The 17,198-nt window shown below is 44.9% G+C and overlaps 1 protein-coding gene across 8 annotated transcripts in view; it reads right to left on the bottom strand.

Annotated features, from left to right (window-relative positions):
- Positions 1 to 17,198, bottom strand: part of LOC144733262 (transcription factor RFX3-like) — a 53,926-nt gene that overhangs the window by 10,645 nt on the left and 26,083 nt on the right. For all 8 annotated transcript variants that reach the window (XM_078615055.1, XM_078615051.1, XM_078615053.1 and 5 more), the window contains 9 exons: positions 15,836 to 15,948; positions 14,398 to 14,516; positions 13,214 to 13,333; positions 11,834 to 11,981; positions 10,896 to 10,993; positions 8,566 to 8,715; positions 3,204 to 3,412; positions 2,545 to 2,698; positions 713 to 758 (listed from right to left, as the gene is read on the bottom strand). In XM_078615055.1, coding sequence (XP_078471181.1) covers positions 713 to 758; positions 2,545 to 2,698; positions 3,204 to 3,412; positions 8,566 to 8,715; positions 10,896 to 10,993; positions 11,834 to 11,981; positions 13,214 to 13,333; positions 14,398 to 14,516; positions 15,836 to 15,948 — 1,157 coding nt within the window. The remainder of the gene's footprint in view (positions 1 to 712; positions 759 to 2,544; positions 2,699 to 3,203; positions 3,413 to 8,565; positions 8,716 to 10,895; positions 10,994 to 11,833; positions 11,982 to 13,213; positions 13,334 to 14,397; positions 14,517 to 15,835; positions 15,949 to 17,198) is intronic.

Genomic DNA, 17,198 nt, shown 5'->3' with positions numbered 1-17,198 from the left:
TGAATGATGCACGGCTCGTACCAGATATTCCAAAATCTGTTTGCGCATTCTCTACGCTAACATTTGGATTTAGGTCTTTTCTTTGGTACACAGCCATCATACAGTTTACACATCTTTCAAGGACACCCCTGAGTCTACAACCACCCTGCGGCTTTAGGTTTTCCCTTGGCCATTGACCATCGGTGCCACTTTAATGCATGTCTCGGGTAATCTGCCCTCTGTTCTCCACACGTTACGATACATCAAAACGTCCTCATACTGATTATGTCTATAATGAATTCCTGCCACATTTCATTCTTAACTTTCAAGTTACTGACCTATCCGGTCATGAAATTCAAGCATCGTCCGCATACACCCTCCAAAGCCTTTTGCAGGATTTCAATTAAACAAAGGAGACTCATATTGATGACAATATAAGCTTTTAAAACTCTACACAATTTGCGGCGCGTGGGAATTCTCTTCGCATTATAACCGTTTTCAACTCAGCCCTGAGCACTATTGGTTAAGTAAATCATAAGCTATTAGCTTACTGTTGAGTTCACGAGTTGCATTAAGCCACTGTGAAAACACGAGTTGTCTCTTTACTGCAGTCTAAAAGAAAAACACACAATGTCTGTTCCTCTAAAGAAAATAGATACCTTCCTTCTATTTCTTGACTCAGAATAAGAATAACTAAACCAAACAATAGTTCCTGCTATGGCTGCAGTATTACCTTTTATCCCATTCAAGGACAAGAATCCTGATCCCAGGTCAGCAAACTGAAATACAAACCCAAAAAGAAACACTGTTAACTTATATATGCACATGCCACACAGCAGTGATTAGCAGACAAACAGCATTACCTCTAGACACATGCTCCGCTTCACTACTGTCTTTTCTCAGCTCTTGTTCTTCTCCAATATACAGAAATAAGTGAGAATGGACTGAGATAAAAGCACCACTTTTGTAAGAAGCCCTTGGGAACTTTACAAGGCTTTCTTTTACTGGTAGGAACGAAGTGGACCAGACCACCAATAGATTATATCGTCCGTCCGTCCGTCCGTCCGTCCGTGTATCAACATCGCCCCCTACTGCAAACACTTGGCATGACCCTGTCCGACAAGATGGCCGCCCGCTCCCCCTGCGATGTGAATTAAACAAGATGGCCGTCGCTTCCGGCGCCTCACGGCGAAACTTTTTGATCGACTGACTATGGGCGAACTCATTTATTCTGGTGGGTGAACAGTGGCGGGGAGGGGTGGAGGAGGAATTGATGATAAAAACAAACTTGCACCATCGTTACAGCTGCCGCGACGAGAGATGTGGGAGGAGAAGCGGCGACCGCTGCCTTGCAGGTGAGAGGTGCGTGTGTGTGTGTGTGCGCGTGCGTGCGTGTATGTGTGTGCGTGTGTGTATGCGTGTGTATGCGCGTGTGTGTGCGTGTGTTTGCGTGCGTGCGTGTGTGTGCGTGTGTATGCGCGTGTGTGTGCGTGTCTGCGTGCGTGCGTGTGTGTATATGTGTGACTGTGTGCGTGTGTGTGCGTGCGTGTGCGTGCGTGTGTGCGTGTCCGGCCCACTCGAGCGGCGTGATGAATGGGCGCTATTGGGCTTCGGATCGTTATTCACGGCGAACTGGAAGCGTAGCAACACAACTTCATTACGTGTGCGTGCGTGCATGTGTGTGTACGTGTGTGTGTGTGTGTGCGTGTGTACGTGTATGTGCGTGTGTGTGTGCGCGTGTGTGTGCGGTCGATATCCCTGTACCGGTATTAGTATTATTCCTACCAGCCCACCCCGCAGGGTCCTGTTATTTCGCATTGATTAAAAAAAATTGCTTTTTAGAAGTTTCTAAAAATAAACATTTGTAAAAAAGCTGTAATTTCAGTGTCAGGCTTGCAATTTGTGCTATTGCAGTGTCGTTCCATGGCCTACTCTTGGCAACTATTCCACAGGGTAACATTTTCAATGATGCCTGCTATTACCAGTCAAGTGAACGTCTCTCATCAACTATCATCGTTAGTCATGATCGCCACCTCTCACAATTTGGCCTTGCCAGACTGACTCGCTCGTGAATTCATGCCATCCCCTCATCTCCACAGAGGATGCCCCATCAGGCATGTTTACTCCATAATTATTCTCCACGACTGAGCCAGTCAGTCTCGCCAGCACTACCACAAGATATATAACTTATTTGCAAGGGCCTCTTGCAGTGGCAGAAGTGAGAATGCCTTTCTAAAATTAGAAACACAGTGTTTCCAGATCAAAAATATCATTATTCAAAATCTTTATTTAGACTGGAGGAATCCGATAAGCTATGAATCTCTTTTTTTCACAGATGCCCAGTATGGGCAGCTGAGATGCTTGCACTGATGGTAAAATATCGTTAGTGGACCATTCCGAAGCGGAAGGCCTCCTGTGGCCACACGAAATTAAGTCGCGAGACGTATCCGGCCCGTGAGCCATAGATTCGCCACGCCTGGTCTATGACGTTTCGGGAACAACTGGACCACCACGAGGTCACGTGTGCGTGTACGAGTGGTAATCGGTCACTCCACCGGTGTTCACCTCGCCCATGACGGCGATGGGCGTCTCCCCGCGCGCCCGCGCCACCCGCTGCTCCACCAGGTAGAACATGTACTCGTCGTAGAGCAGGCGGATGAGGTGGAAGGAGCCAAAGCTCGCCGCGCTGCGCAGGGTCAAGTCTCGGATCACCATCGAACTGTGCAACAAACACACAGATACCAGGTTAATCTACAAGTATTAGGTTTTTCATCAGAAGTAAAGTTAGTTTTTTCACTCCTGGTGCCAAGTACCAGACCGATGCGTATAATGGCCAGCATAGTGACCAACAACGTAAAAATAACCAGAGTAAAAGACAGGCAGGAGTTAACAATACATGTGATTTTCTGCCAATTTTATTCCAATTGTGCTGCCCATGTCATGTCATGAGATGAAGTATCCATTTGGATCCCTCAGAGTAGTGCAGCCCTTCGTATTTGATAACAGCCAACAGAGTGGATATCAGAGCTACCTCCTAGTGCCCTACAAGTGATCTGGTCCACCTAAGAAGGATGCGCGTTCTTACACTCCCGCCCTTGAAAATGACAAACTGATATATTTTTTTATTCTAGGAGCAAGATACTTATCCCAAGTGCAGAACCAATTTTATTGTGGTGGCGTTGTTTTGGCGAGTCATTGGTGACCCGTACAAGAACCACACTCACCTGTAGAAGGACCACTTCAGCAGGAACTGGCGTGCGGCCTTGGCGTAGCTGGCGCTGCCCTCGTGTGGTTTGAGCACGGTGGTGACCACCTCGTCCAGCCACACAGCCCACTGCTCCAGTGAGTTTTGCTGCTGCAGTGTCACCTTGAAGTCCTGCTCCAGTCGCGTTACCACGCCCTCCTCGCACTGGCACACCCACGACGCTTGCTCCTGCACGCAAGAGACGCAGTAAAGGTGTATAGACGGCCCCAGCGGTAACGCGGCCCGTTGGAAGCGCATTCCTTGCTGATTGGAGAGGTTCGCGGTTCGAATCCGGCAGGCAGTCCTTGTTAATACACGCCGTCTGCTCCACGGTGGACGTCAAGAGATCGTGTGACGTCATTTTGAAATGGGTAGGCTATTGTGTCGGTGAAAACTTGGCTGGATTATTCTGAAAATGAGTCATGAGACTCAGTTGACGCATTACTGGAAAAACACAATAAATAAGTGATACAATCTCCACTCGTCTATGGGTAATCACGTCACCTAATTTGTCATGTACCCCAAGAATATATTTTTCTTGTATTTTTTAATACAAGAGAGCCTTAATGTTTCTTCAGACTCCTCATTGAGGATATTACATTTGGACGTTTGATCAGTTCCACTCAGGACGAGTAATGTGAAGGTTTTCACAGTTGTGCTGGAAACCTCAGTATTTTTAGGTTGTAATGTCCGACGTTTTGCTTCCAGCACTTGAAGCTCTCAGAAGTTGGAGCAAAAAGTCAGATATGCCAATAACACGGTGCAGCACAAAAACACAATGGAGAGCTATTCACGAAGGAACATTTCGCATGTGGATAGAAACCACAGTACCCAGAACAACCACCCATGCATACAAGGGAATGACACTCACTCTGAGGTTCGCAGAGATGGGTTCACGCATCCAATATCTGTGCTGCCTGCTCTTGGCCACTATGCAACCCAACAGATTTGGGAGGCAAATAAATCTGCATGATCCACCCCTTATCTTCAAAGAAATAGACCATAAGTGTATGTGCCACAACGCCTCGCCCACTGCAAGATTTCCTGATTAATGGAAGGAGTAACAAAACAAAACAGCGAGTATCCAGGCTAGCTTCAGAATTAAATTGTTTCAGCCCAACATGTTAAAGCACTCTACTGGTCCACACAGCAACTGTACATCCTTTATCGGTGGACGACTCCTGAGTTCCTACGCTCCGCACATGCCGTTTTTGAACAACACTAGTGGACAATCACATTGATCGGATATAAATATCTATGCTCTGACATCAGTTTGACCTACAGTGAAGGTAAACCCACAAGTCTTATTTTCGTTAATGATTCTTCAAACATGTTTCTTTTTGTGCCGTCTCCCTTCAAATAAAATTTACGAAACATGAACTAATTTTACAAGCGTAAAATATTTGTTAGCCTCACATTTCATTTTAGGAGGGTTATCGTTTGCTGGCACAGGCAATGTTGTGGGAACCCAAAATCTGGTGATCAAGGGGAATACCGATGACCAGATGGCGGTGATGAGACTAACAGCAGACCTCAGGAAGACAGATTTTTACTGTGTAAAACATAACAAAATTTGGAAGAAATAGGGAAGTGATGGTGAGGCGGCATTCAACTGTACTGGCCATAATATCCTCTTCATATAAAAAAATCCATAAATTTTGACCACACAAAACATTCCGATACCCAAGGGCTGCACAGTTCTGACCCGATCTTCACTCTAGCACACACCCATGCTAAAAGCCAAGAGTATCCGTTGCCCGTGCCACACTGCGACACACAGCAAAGCCTCAACAGACGCTGCACAGGACCGCAATACGCTTCGCGAAAACATGTACACGCACACTGACGCCCTTTGTCGAGCGCGTGTGAATGCACAAAGGCGCGGGCTAACAAGCCACACTGTGCACTGTGTACTGGGTGTGCGGCCACCGCCTGCCCACCCACCCACCCACAGGGCCGCCAGCTGTCGAGCGACGGCCTCCACGCCATCAGTGCCGGAGCGCCAGTGCCAACCGGCGGATGTGGGCATGGCCAAATTCACAAGGCACGATAACAATTGTAATGGATGAACACACGCGATGTGGCTTGGAATGTGAACACAACGCCAGACTATATATATGAATAAACGAGATATTAACCACGTAAGCGGATCATAGTCTTCATCAGTCACCATTATGCATTATAATGGATGTTCAAGATTCACTACAGGGAGGATTACATTTGTTTGGATCAAAAAATGCACAATCTCTAATCCCTCGCCTCTATTCTACAAGCGATCTCTTTCTGTCGACTCCCTTGCCACAATGCCCGAATTTCCGAGTGCCAAATAGATTTTGTTCTGGCTCTCTTATCTAAACTCCCACAACTCAGATCTTAAAAAAATATATATATATAGCATTTAATAAAATAACTGTGGAAAGAGAGCACTGGGAGAGACAGATGGAGGAATGCACACTACTTTGTCGGCCATTTGGGCAGCTTCAAGCATCGAAAATAGCCCCAAAAGTTTCCACCCCGTCACCAGCTCGGAACAGGTGCGCATGCGCAGAGGGACTTTATTATTCCGGGAATGTTTTATGAGCCTCCTCTAGAGTATCCGAGTAGAATTCCAGAACGATTGCCAAAAAAAGCAGATCTGCACTCCTGGTGCACACCAAAGTCAAACTTGCATTCTTACATACACACACGTACACACATGCGCAAGCGCAAACGCACTTGTGCGCGCAAGACGAGCGCAGAATCACCGAATCTGCTCACGAAAGAGCATTCAAGGCAGCAGAACACAAACAGGGGCTAGAAACGTGCACACGCACGCACGTGCGAGCTTGCGAAACACAGAGTGTGCCGTTACCGCCCAGCATGAGAGTGCTTCTTAAAATAAACAGCCCTACAAGCGAGCCGCTGTTGCCTCCGCAGTGGTGTTTCCTCCCTGTCCCCGCGTCAAACTCAACATGTAGAGGACTCCTCCCGTGAGTCGATATCAGATCAAACACGTCGTGCAATTCAAAGGAATGCACGTTCGAGTGCCTTATCTGTCTAGAACAGTATGTCACTCAGTTTAGAATATCGATAGTGGGAGACGGTCTCTTGTCGAACAGTAAGGGCCGCAAACATGGTGAGTTTTAATTTTATTTGAGCTTCCGCTCAACTGGACATGAAGTTCCTTAAAAATACTTTACCACGGTTTCCTTTTGCTGTGCATATTTATGACATATTAACAAACATTCACCAATGTCTTGTGATTTACGTTAAACTTTGAATGAATGCCTATGACTAAATTGCCCCGAATGTGGCTGATCTCATGAGATCTAAGAAGCTAAGGAGAGAGCCGACCCCTTGTTAGTGCTTGAATGGATTTTGGAGGAATGAGGCTGCAGGATGCAAGATGACCAGGAGATGGCAGTACAGCAATGGGCAGTTGAAGTTGATGGGTCTTGTTAATGTTGTGGGTTTACTCTCCAACACACCGGTGTGCTGTACTAGTAACGAATTGGCCTTGTTCTGTTCACGTCACAAACCTTACTAATTGGCTGTGTCGGGTGGTGGCGGGTTTAACGACACATTGATATATTTACATGATCCATCCCAAAAAACCTGTATGATTAATGGATCTTTCAGTGAACTGAATTGAGCTATGCAACACTTTGATCATTATTAACCCCTTATATGTGTGAGCTTTCTCCGGTTTTCCCAGCTTCTTCACCAATAGCATACACCAATAAATCTTAATTAGCCAAACATCCTAATGCAGATCCTCTTTAAAAAGAGCACTCAGACTAAATTATTTTCTTCGTCAACACACTTTTTCTGGCATAAGGTATTCCAACGGTTTTAAGGTAATTTTGGGGTGCTGATTCCAAATCTGGCATCAGTTTTTGTCCATCACATCAGGTGCATTTTAAATAAAAACTGCAGAAGAAAAATAATAAATAAATGTGGATATCTACATAAAATATTATAAACACACCATCCTAAAAACACAGCACCATATTTTAACACTAAAGCAGTCACTGACTCGCAACAACTTGCAATCATAAGTGACAGAGTTAATTTCGGGTAAAAATCAATGAAAATGGGGTATGCCGATAGCATAAAAATGAAATGTGATAGAGCAAATCTGAGATCAGATTTGGAATCAGCACCCTGAAATTAGTCTAAAACAGCTGCAAAAGTCCAGGCCAGAAAAAAACTTTTTTTTTGTTGACCAGTGTATGAGCTTTCTCCGGTTTTTCCAGCTTCTTCACCAATAGCATACACCAATTAATCTTAATTAGCCAAACATCCTAATGCAGATCCTCTTTAAAAAGAGTACTCGGACTAAATTATTTTCTTCGTAAATAATTAACATCATTCATACGGTATGTATTTGTATATTTAGTGTCCATATCTACTCACTCATTACTTACTTCTCACAACACGTAACCCTGCCCCACATCTGTGCACCTAAATGTATCTCTGTAATTTGCCTCTGCTTTGCAAAAATTTTATTTCATGGTACTGAAAAGTAGTATTTTATAAAAGAATAAAATAAATGTTATAATCATTCCCATTAATAAAACTGCCCTGCTAGAAACGTAAATGTTGTATTGTTCACAGGCCTAAAAAACTAATCACCTTTAATATAAACAGCCTACAAAAAGAAGCATATACAATGAGTTAAAGCTTATACACTCCTCTTACGCTACACGGTTAGAGCACAGAAGCAATGCCAGAATTTCGGTTCGTTACGAGCCTAGGTTACCCTCTTCTGAAACAAAGATGTTCTGTCTTCTTGGTTCTTTCGGTAAAGTCACGGCGTCCAAATGACGCTGTCTGTCCGACATCCCTGTTCTTCACCTGAGGACGGCTGCTTGCGTTGTGGCCGAAACGTCGTGAGAATTTTATTTTATGTTTAATTTTTATTATTTCACTTCTACGCGACTTTACCGAAAGAACCAAGAAGATGAATCCCTGCAGTCACGAAAGCTTTAAATCGAAAGATGTTCTGTTCCGTCGACTCTTCCCTGCAGTGGCAGATGGTGCGATATATGGACTGTAAATTGATGGGATTGAGGGGGGTACCGACATAAAACAAAAACTAAAGTGTTTCTCAATGACTAACACATCCTGGACGTGTAACAATGCAGGTCTCTGCTACCACAATCCAATGACATTTTACGATTCTAAGACAGGAGTGAACACCTTTTCTTTAGTCTTGTCTCTACTACCTTTCTCCTCTGTACAACCTAATGTACACACCGTATATGTTCCGTATCGTTGCTGCTGGCGGCAGCAGCATTTCGCTTTGTAGCGCCAGCAAATGTCGAGGCAAGACTTTGTAAATGCGCGGGCGTGGCAGGCACCTGCACGTTGGCAAAGTCGACACGATTGAGGTCGTTGAGCATCTGGTTGATTTGCGAAGTATTCTGAAGAACAGCCCGTGCCGCTTGCGCCAGGTGGTTAAGCGACGTGTAGCGCCGCAGTGTCTGAGCGAAGGCACTCACCGCCGCCACCTGTTCCACATATGGCAATGACGATTATTATTGCAATCTTTGAAATCTTTTTTCCCCAAATTATTATGCCGATATTACTTTTGGCATCATATTGTCACAAGAGGATATTTACAATCAGGCTTGCACAAAGTGATGCAACATCAGCCTCGAGAAGATAACAGCACACACTCTTTGGTTTTTTCGCTAAAGTCACGGAGGTGAAAACAGTCAATAAAATAAAATAAATGAAAACAACTAAATAAAATCACTGACGTTTCGGAGGCAACACAAGCTTCCTTCATCAGGTGTAACAAAGGCACAGCAAAATAACTGTAGCTGTGCCTTTTTTACACCTGATGAAGGAAGCTTGTGTTGCCTCCGAAACATCGTGATTTAATTTAGTTGTTTTCATTTATTTTATTTTATTGATTTTTTCACCTACGTGACTTTACCGAAAAAACCAAAGAGTATGAATCCTTGCAGTCACGAAAGCTTCAAATCTAGAAATAACATCACATGCTTACTTCCCGAGTTCCCTTCAATTTCTGCTGGTGTTCACTAGCTGTGCATCTTCTAGAATTAGAAATGCAACGATATAGAGTTTTATTCTGAGAGCAACAATTGTATATCCAGGTGAAATTATAGACTCATGATAGTGGAAAACCCAGTTTAATCGCCAGTGGCTGAAACCCAGGTTCTCATGAGGCCACCACCTCATTACACTTGAGAGCACCATTTTAGAATGCTTGGTCGAGACCCAGATTTCAAGCCAAATCCTCAGGGGGTGCAGGGGCTCAGTGCTCTGACGTGACATGAACCCCCTTTGTTATGGCCATAAGGAGGAGGTAGCCAATTTGCTGTGACACCCACAAGAATGACGTGTGTGTGTGTACGCAGCTCTCCGTGCTCTTCATTGCCCCGAGAAGGTGGATTACAATTTTACAGTCCTGAAGGCTGCCTCTGAGAGTCGGCCATGGGAGACATTGCACATGAAGGGTATTATTGTTTAGGAATGTGCAACTTTAAGGATGGAGTGTTTTCAAGTAAGGGGGGAAAAGGTGTACCCTAAAGCAGTGTTCGTCAACTGACAGCACGTGGGACAGATGTGACTTAAAGGCTCTTGAAGTGGCCCAAAGAACTATGGGCCCGCCGAGAAATATGATTCACCAAGACATAAAGCGATACATGAGTGACATGAATGCAAGCTAAACAAGAGGTAGAGATGAGAGCTGTTCACAACTGAAATATTAGCGAGATGAGCGCAAGATAAACAAGCGATCAGAAACCAAGAAATAGAGGCGAGTGGTTTCATGCAGACACGATATCATGATACCGTGTTGTCATAACGGTTGTACATATGCCACATGGCATCAAGTGGCCCGCCAACACACGTTAAGTTTTATTGTGGCCCACCAGAACAATTTTAGTTAAAAAACCTTGGCCTAAAACATAGATGCGTTTCCATAAAATATAAATAATTAAATGGTCAAAGGATCTTCTTGGTTCTTTCGGTAAAGTCACGTAGAATGGAAATAATAAAATAATACAAATAAAACATAATAAAATAATTCTCACGACGTTTCTGCCACAACGCAAGCAGCTGTCCTCAGGTGGAGAACAGGTCTGTCGAGAAGACAGAGTCATTCAGACGCTGTCTTCTCGACAGACCTGTTCTCCAGACTGTCTTCTCGACAGACCTGTTCTCCACCTGAGGACAGCTGCTTGCGTTGTGGCCGAAACGTCGTGAAAATTATTTTATTATGTTTTATTTGTATTATTTTATTATTTCCATTCTACGTGACTTTACCGAAAGAACCAAGAAGATGAATCCCTGCAGTCACGAAAGCTTTAAATGGTCAAAGGATCCCCAGTTTGAATGAGCATGGGGCAGCTTTCATCAAAGTTAACAGTCACGAGGCAATGGTGGAAATTCCACATTGCCATGATGGAAGCTACTCTTCCTGTAGGCTTCCCATAGGACAATTATTCAGAAGTAATACTCTTTTTATCAAGCCCAAAATTAGGTGGGCAAGTCAACTCCCAACCAAGATTTGAACCTGTACTTTTCAACTGTGAGTCCAGCGCTCTGATCACAGCAGCACAACCTGGTTGGACATCTCTATAATAATAATTGTGTCTGTGATGGTGGACCAGCTGCACCAAACAATGCAAAAGCTAGTCTAGGTTAGACTCCCACTTGCCTTGGCGTGTATGACTTCCTGGGGTAGCCCACTCAGGGCCGTGGCCAGCCAGCCCTCCAGGCTCTTGGCAAAATTCCGGATTGCTTGTGTCAAGGCACCTGCAGCAAACAGCCCAGCCTTCGTCAAAATCACTTTTTTTTTAAAACCTCACAACACCACAAAGGTTGGCTTCATGTGTGTAAAACGTAGCAGTGCAGAAAACAAAAAAAACCACAAGATTTAATGTTTCTGTGGAAGGTTTATGTTTTGAATTTTGTTTCAATATAGCTGCGCCACCCTCCACCACTAGGCATGCTACCTTAACGCACCAGCGATGCCACTGTAGTTTGAATGTCATACTTTTATTGCAATGTCACTAAAGTATGATGATGGTATCATGTTAAAGTAACTTTAAAGAATAACTTTTTTACTGACAAAGCTTCAAATTCGAGCCTGTCATGCAAGGACACACAGCACATGTATTTACAAGATGAGATACATTTTGGTTTTGGATGTATCTATATTCATAATTTATCCTGAAAAAAAAATTAAAATAATGAATGTAATCATTTGTAAACGCTATGCTTTGTGGCTCTCCTGGATGTTGCCCTGGGCAGGGGCTGGCACCGGGACCCTTACCGTGAGACTTGGCGCAAGACCACAATCTCGCAACACTAAATTACATTGTGAGATAACGGTCTGCACATTTGCTTACCAACAGCACAAATCTGTAAATAAATGTCACAGTTGACAAGACATGCTTGCGAATAAGGGCCACAACAAACTCTCGGCGACATCACAACTTTGGAAACAAACAAAAACAACTCCACAGACAATGCCACAAAATCAGGACTGTTCATCGTACAACAAATTTTCAGGAGCAGCAAAAAAAACTCTCACGACAGCAGGCCCTGGCGAGTGGAGGGGTGGAGAGGGGAAATTGGGTGAACGGCACTCACTGGGGATGGGCCGTAGCACATCTGGGATGAGCACCTCCACCAGTGCCTGGTACAGCAGGTAGTCACAGCTCCGCATCCACTTCATGACCGGCTCCCACCGGCACAGTGTCGCCAGCGCCCCCTTTGGGAGCCGCTTCTCGTAGCCATTCTCCCTGCAGAAACAAAAAACAAAGCACCAGTGGCTCGTGTTAATGAGACATTAAAAGTCAGCTTCACACAGATCTTAGGTTCGAGCGCTGGTATTAGCTGCCCACGATCTTCTTCACCTTCTAACATATGCATACTTGGCTGAGCGAGGCCACGTTATCCTCTGCATTGTTTAGTCCCCCCTCAGGTTTCTATCCAGTCTGGTCATCCACAACATGTCAGTCTGCAGGCGATTAAGCAGAGTTCTCAAACATAGTGAGTTCACGGTCTCAGCTCAGTAACCAATCACTAAACAAAAAAATATCATTAAGTTTGGTTGATTTGAGATGGCTTAGTGGCTCTGAAAACTAACTTGTCAGAGCATTGAGCTGGCACCACTGAGATATTGGGTTAGAATGCTTTGTTTCAGACACCCATGATTATTCTAGGTCAATGTGCAGCAAGTTGATAATCCCAGCCTGATAACCAATCACATCACAAAACCCTAATTAAATTTGGGTTCTAACTTAGTTCATCATATTGCTACTTTGCAAAATCAAATATTCTGATTCATCATCATAGAATACAAAAAGATGCACCACCATGAAATGGGTTCCGATAGAGTGCTGGCTTTATCTTATTTCGGCCACTGCCTTACACAACATGTCAGTGCTCAAAATGTGAACCTACATGTGTACAACTTTGCATGTTATCTAATGACATGCATGATGTGTTTGTGTGGTGGGTTTTCTTGAGGCACTCCGATTTTCAAACATTTAATTACAATACCCCCCTAAATATAGTCTCGAGACCCAACGAGGCTTCCTTGTATAACATATTATCATGAGAATAGGTTTTCCCCTTTTTTCTGGCAACAAAGCAGGTGTTGAGATGTTAAAACACCCAACTGAAACCTTTTACAAGGAATCATGTCTGCATTAACCACAATACTCGTCCTCTGGTCTAACACAATTTTTAGACTAGGCTCAAAAGAAAGCTGTCTCTGGTGTGGGAACCAGTCAGTTTCAAAGACAATGCATATATTATGAGAGTACGTTTTTTTTTGCATTTTGACCACAAGTATTGTGGTTAATGCAGACATGATTCCTTGTAAAAGGTTTCAGTTTGGTGTTTTAACATCTTAACACAGCTGTTTTGTTGCCAGAAAAAAGGGGAAAACATATTCTCACATTTTGGTACTGGCAAAGGAGGTCCCATGATTTCTTATCATATATGGTGTCTATGAGCAAAAACTTGCCTGTGCTGTACGTCCATGCTAGTATCATCATCATCCGGAGGGCTGTACCTCCAGAAAGTCTGCCATATGGTCTCAATCAACCCAAACTGCAGGTTCACCACGATGTCCAAGATGGCCTGCAAGAGGAAGACACAACACTCATCTCACTCACTGCTCGTGGCCTCAAATATACTGCAAGTTACAGGTGCACACACCAGCAACAATGGCTCATCTCCACTTGCACACACAAAGACACCTTGTGTATACTTTTAGAAACTGTGGGCCAAGCGCTGTTAGCGCCCACGTATTATTAGGCTCATCACGACACGCAAGATAGTGATGTGGCCAACATCTGTGACTGGCTGCCTTTGTGTCCCAAGTGCTGATGGTTTTCACACCACACCATGTACTTATTTAAAGTTGAGTCGACTTTGGGGAGGCCCTACAATAGGTTTGGATACAACAGTCACATCTTTGGCCAGAAATCAGTCAGGTGGCCCAGATTCACAGGGCAGGGCACTGACCAACACAAAGAGAAAGATATATCTTTGAGTCATGATTGCCAAGCACAGGCCCAAAGAATCGAACATGCCAAAAGGCTAGCAACAAACAGCACTGCTGAAGATATAGTAAGTAGCCACTTGAGCAAGGTTTTAAGAAATTGGGAAGAGATGATGGGAGGGAATTCCAAAGTTGAGCGGTTCAAGGACCAAAGGAGTAACATTTGTGTTTTGACCTGCAGTGTAGTGGTTGAATACAACGAGGATGACACAAAACCGTCAGTATGGTAGTTCGAGCCCTCAACAGGGGTGCAGGAAACAAGAAGTAACGTACGAGGGAACAGTTAACGATGGAGTGACAAGGAGGCTACACATATGTGTAACAAAGATCCCCCATATAGCCTTAATAGACTTGGGGCAAGTGTTGTTAGTGAGCACCTATGAAGGCCAGAATGGTACACGAGGGGATGGGTGGCCAGCACCACGCCCGGTCGCCTTGCCACCCAAGTGGCGATGTTTACACACCGCACAGGCACTAATTTGAGGCTGAGTCGACCTAGGGGAGGCCCAAGACCTGTTCAGATAATTGTCACTGGTGTTTACCGTGTGCGGGAATCGAACCTGGGTCCGCCGAGTTCGTAGCACAGCTCACTAAACCACTGCACTGCCACTCCCCTACACATAGACACACAGGGCTGTACCTCGCAGTGCTCGCGGTAGAGGGTCTGCAGCGTGCGCACGTGCTCAATGGAGACACCTGGCGGGAAGGTGATTTCCCCCCACTCCACCTCTGCAAACGCCGGCAGTGCCCGTGACGCATCTGTGGGGGGCAGGGTGCCAGGCACAAAGAGTCACAACCAAAGAAAAATCACAACAACAGCTACAGGCAACCTTGGCTCTGACCCCCACAGGCTTAAGTTTGCACACAGCGCTACTCCGTGGGGTGAAATGGCTGCAGTTAAAATTGAGTGCCTGTGCTTTGAAAGCAAGGATTGGTTGATCAGATAATTGATCAAATTCTCAAATCCATTAGGCTTCAAGGTGGCCAGGAGTATGATAGCACAGAAAGTGGGTTCTGGAACCGTTCTGTGTAGACCTTGAGTGTTATGTCCTGGTATAACTAGATCTTCTCCAGGCCCTACACTTTCCTTCCACATTTAAAAAATTCTTTATCAAAAAATATTTGGCATAACACCTTAAAAAATATTTGGCATAACATTCGAATGCAGAACCATCCTCAAAAGTTTTCAGGCTCAGCGAGGCTTGCCAGGATAAATAAATGTCATTGTTGTAATGCTAAATATACACAACTTGTTTCAAAATTGTATTCGAATTTAATATTAAAAGTAGTCAACTCAAATGGAAATTTGTATTTGTTTCCCCCACTATTTCAATACAATACTACATTGTAGCACCAATGACCGTTAAATTGCAGCTATTAACATTATCACAGTAAATGTTAATTCTCTACGATCATCGTCTGGTACAGCAATACCCCGATTTATGTCTCCCCCTTTCACGTCGTTTCGCAAATACGTCATCACTTTATTAACACCGCTGCCCGATTTGCGTCGCCTCAACACCAGAGGTCGCAACCGGGTGCCCGATACCCGTACCCTACCCAAAACCCGGCTACCCGTACCCGGCCGGGTACGGGTACCCGGCCGGGTATGGGTACCCGTTTGCGACCCTGGTGCGGCCGGGTACGGGTACGGATAGGCCGTGAGTCACTGGTGAGTAACTGTTTGTCACTCATTTCCCAACGTCTTGTCTCTTCTCACAATTCAAGTTCCTAGAATCAACCCACCCGCGCCTGCAACATGGCTTCATCCCAGAGGTCGCAATCAGGTACCCGATACCCGTACCCTATCCGTACCCGGCCGGGTACGGGTACAGGTACCCGTTTGCGACCCTGGTGCGGCCGGGTACGGGTAAGGAATCAAAACCCGTTTGCGACCTCTGCTCAACACACACCTACATCGCGGATAGCATCGTCCGTCCTATTTGTAATCGTGGCCTCGGCCTTCGCCTCCACTACCCACCCCTGGAAATTGCTTTGATTGACGTCGCTTCGATATTCGTCGTCGCGCCTATTTCAAGAACGTATCCCCGACGTAAACCACCGGGGTGTTACTCTACCTAGGAACTGCTGGTGCTGCTGGGTTTGAGCGACGAGAGCTTGCTCAGCCGAACCATGCGGCCCCACGCCCTGCGCCTCGCCCACTCCGTCCGCCTTTGCTGTTGGCTTGAAACTGTGTGCAACGAAACACAGGGTGACCCCACCACTTTTAAAATAAGACCAGGCACTAAATCAGTGCATGAATTGTGGGCATAATACTTGATTTTAACTGGACACATAGCAAACAATTTAAGCAATAAATATGTAAAGCGAGATGGTGTAGGTCCCTGTAACATTTGCATACTACTTGCTTCTCAAGTCTGGTTTGTTGATAGTTTGCTCATTAAATATTGAAGGGAATGGGTTGAGGATCAGTCGGACAATGACTAAGTACATGGTGGCAAATTTCAGTGGAAATAATACAGAAGGAGGATTACAAATTGGAAGTGACCAGTTAATGAAGACGAACAAGTTTAATACCTGGGTGCAACGATGTGTGCTGATGGATCACGAGAAGGAGAGATGATGAGAACAAAAACAAGGGCTGGATGGCTAAGATGACGAAAGATGAATGGTGTGGTGTGCGATAAGAGGGTCCCAGTTTAGTTCAAGGGAAAAGTTTACAAGACGGTGGTGAGGCCGGTGCTGTTGTATGGGGCCGAGTGCTGGGGCACAAGGAGGGAGGACCACACCATGTCAGTCACAGAGATGAGGATATTGCGGTGGATGGCAGGTTTAATAAGGAAAGATAGGGTGAGCAAAAAAAAAGTGAGAGGAACACTCAAGGTGGTAGAAATCACAGAGAAGATGAGAGAGAAAAGGTTGTGGGTGTGGTTCGGTCATGTGGAGAGACAGCAGGAAAATTATGTGGGTCAGAAGTGGAAGGAAAGAGATCAATAGGAAGGCAGAAAAGAGGTGGGGCGATGTGGACATGGTCCGAGGAGCAGAAAGTGAGATGGCACAGGACAGGGCAGTGTGAAGAAGGTTGGCAAGGTCAGCGGACCCCACATGACTGGGACAAACGTGTGGAAGAAGAAGATACTCCCACAAAATTTTTTTTTATAAAACAAACGTTTAACTCTTGACTTAAAGCTTTCGTGACTGCAAGAATTCATATTATTTTATTATTTTTCTATCTACGTGGCTTTACCGAAAGAACCAAAGAATAGAAATGCTTAACTGTTCACACCTGTTAAATTTGTTTTTAGATCAGGGAATTGCAACCCACATAATATGTAGAGGACCTTGAGTCAAGTGCTGGATCTTAATTGTGCCTCACAGCCCATCCCTTGTCAACTCGGTACGGGCCCTGTGTGAACTACTTGAGTTGGATTTTTTACCAAGTCCCATGGAACCGGTGGAGACCATTCTGGCGAGTTCTGC

The sequence above is a fragment of the Lampetra planeri genome, chromosome 46 (assembly GCF_965212315.1).
Source record: "Lampetra planeri chromosome 46, kcLamPlan1.2.h2, whole genome shotgun sequence".
Lineage (NCBI taxonomy): Eukaryota > Metazoa > Chordata > Hyperoartia > Petromyzontiformes > Petromyzontidae > Lampetra > Lampetra planeri.
This window is presented reverse-complemented; position numbering and strand designations above follow the sequence as displayed.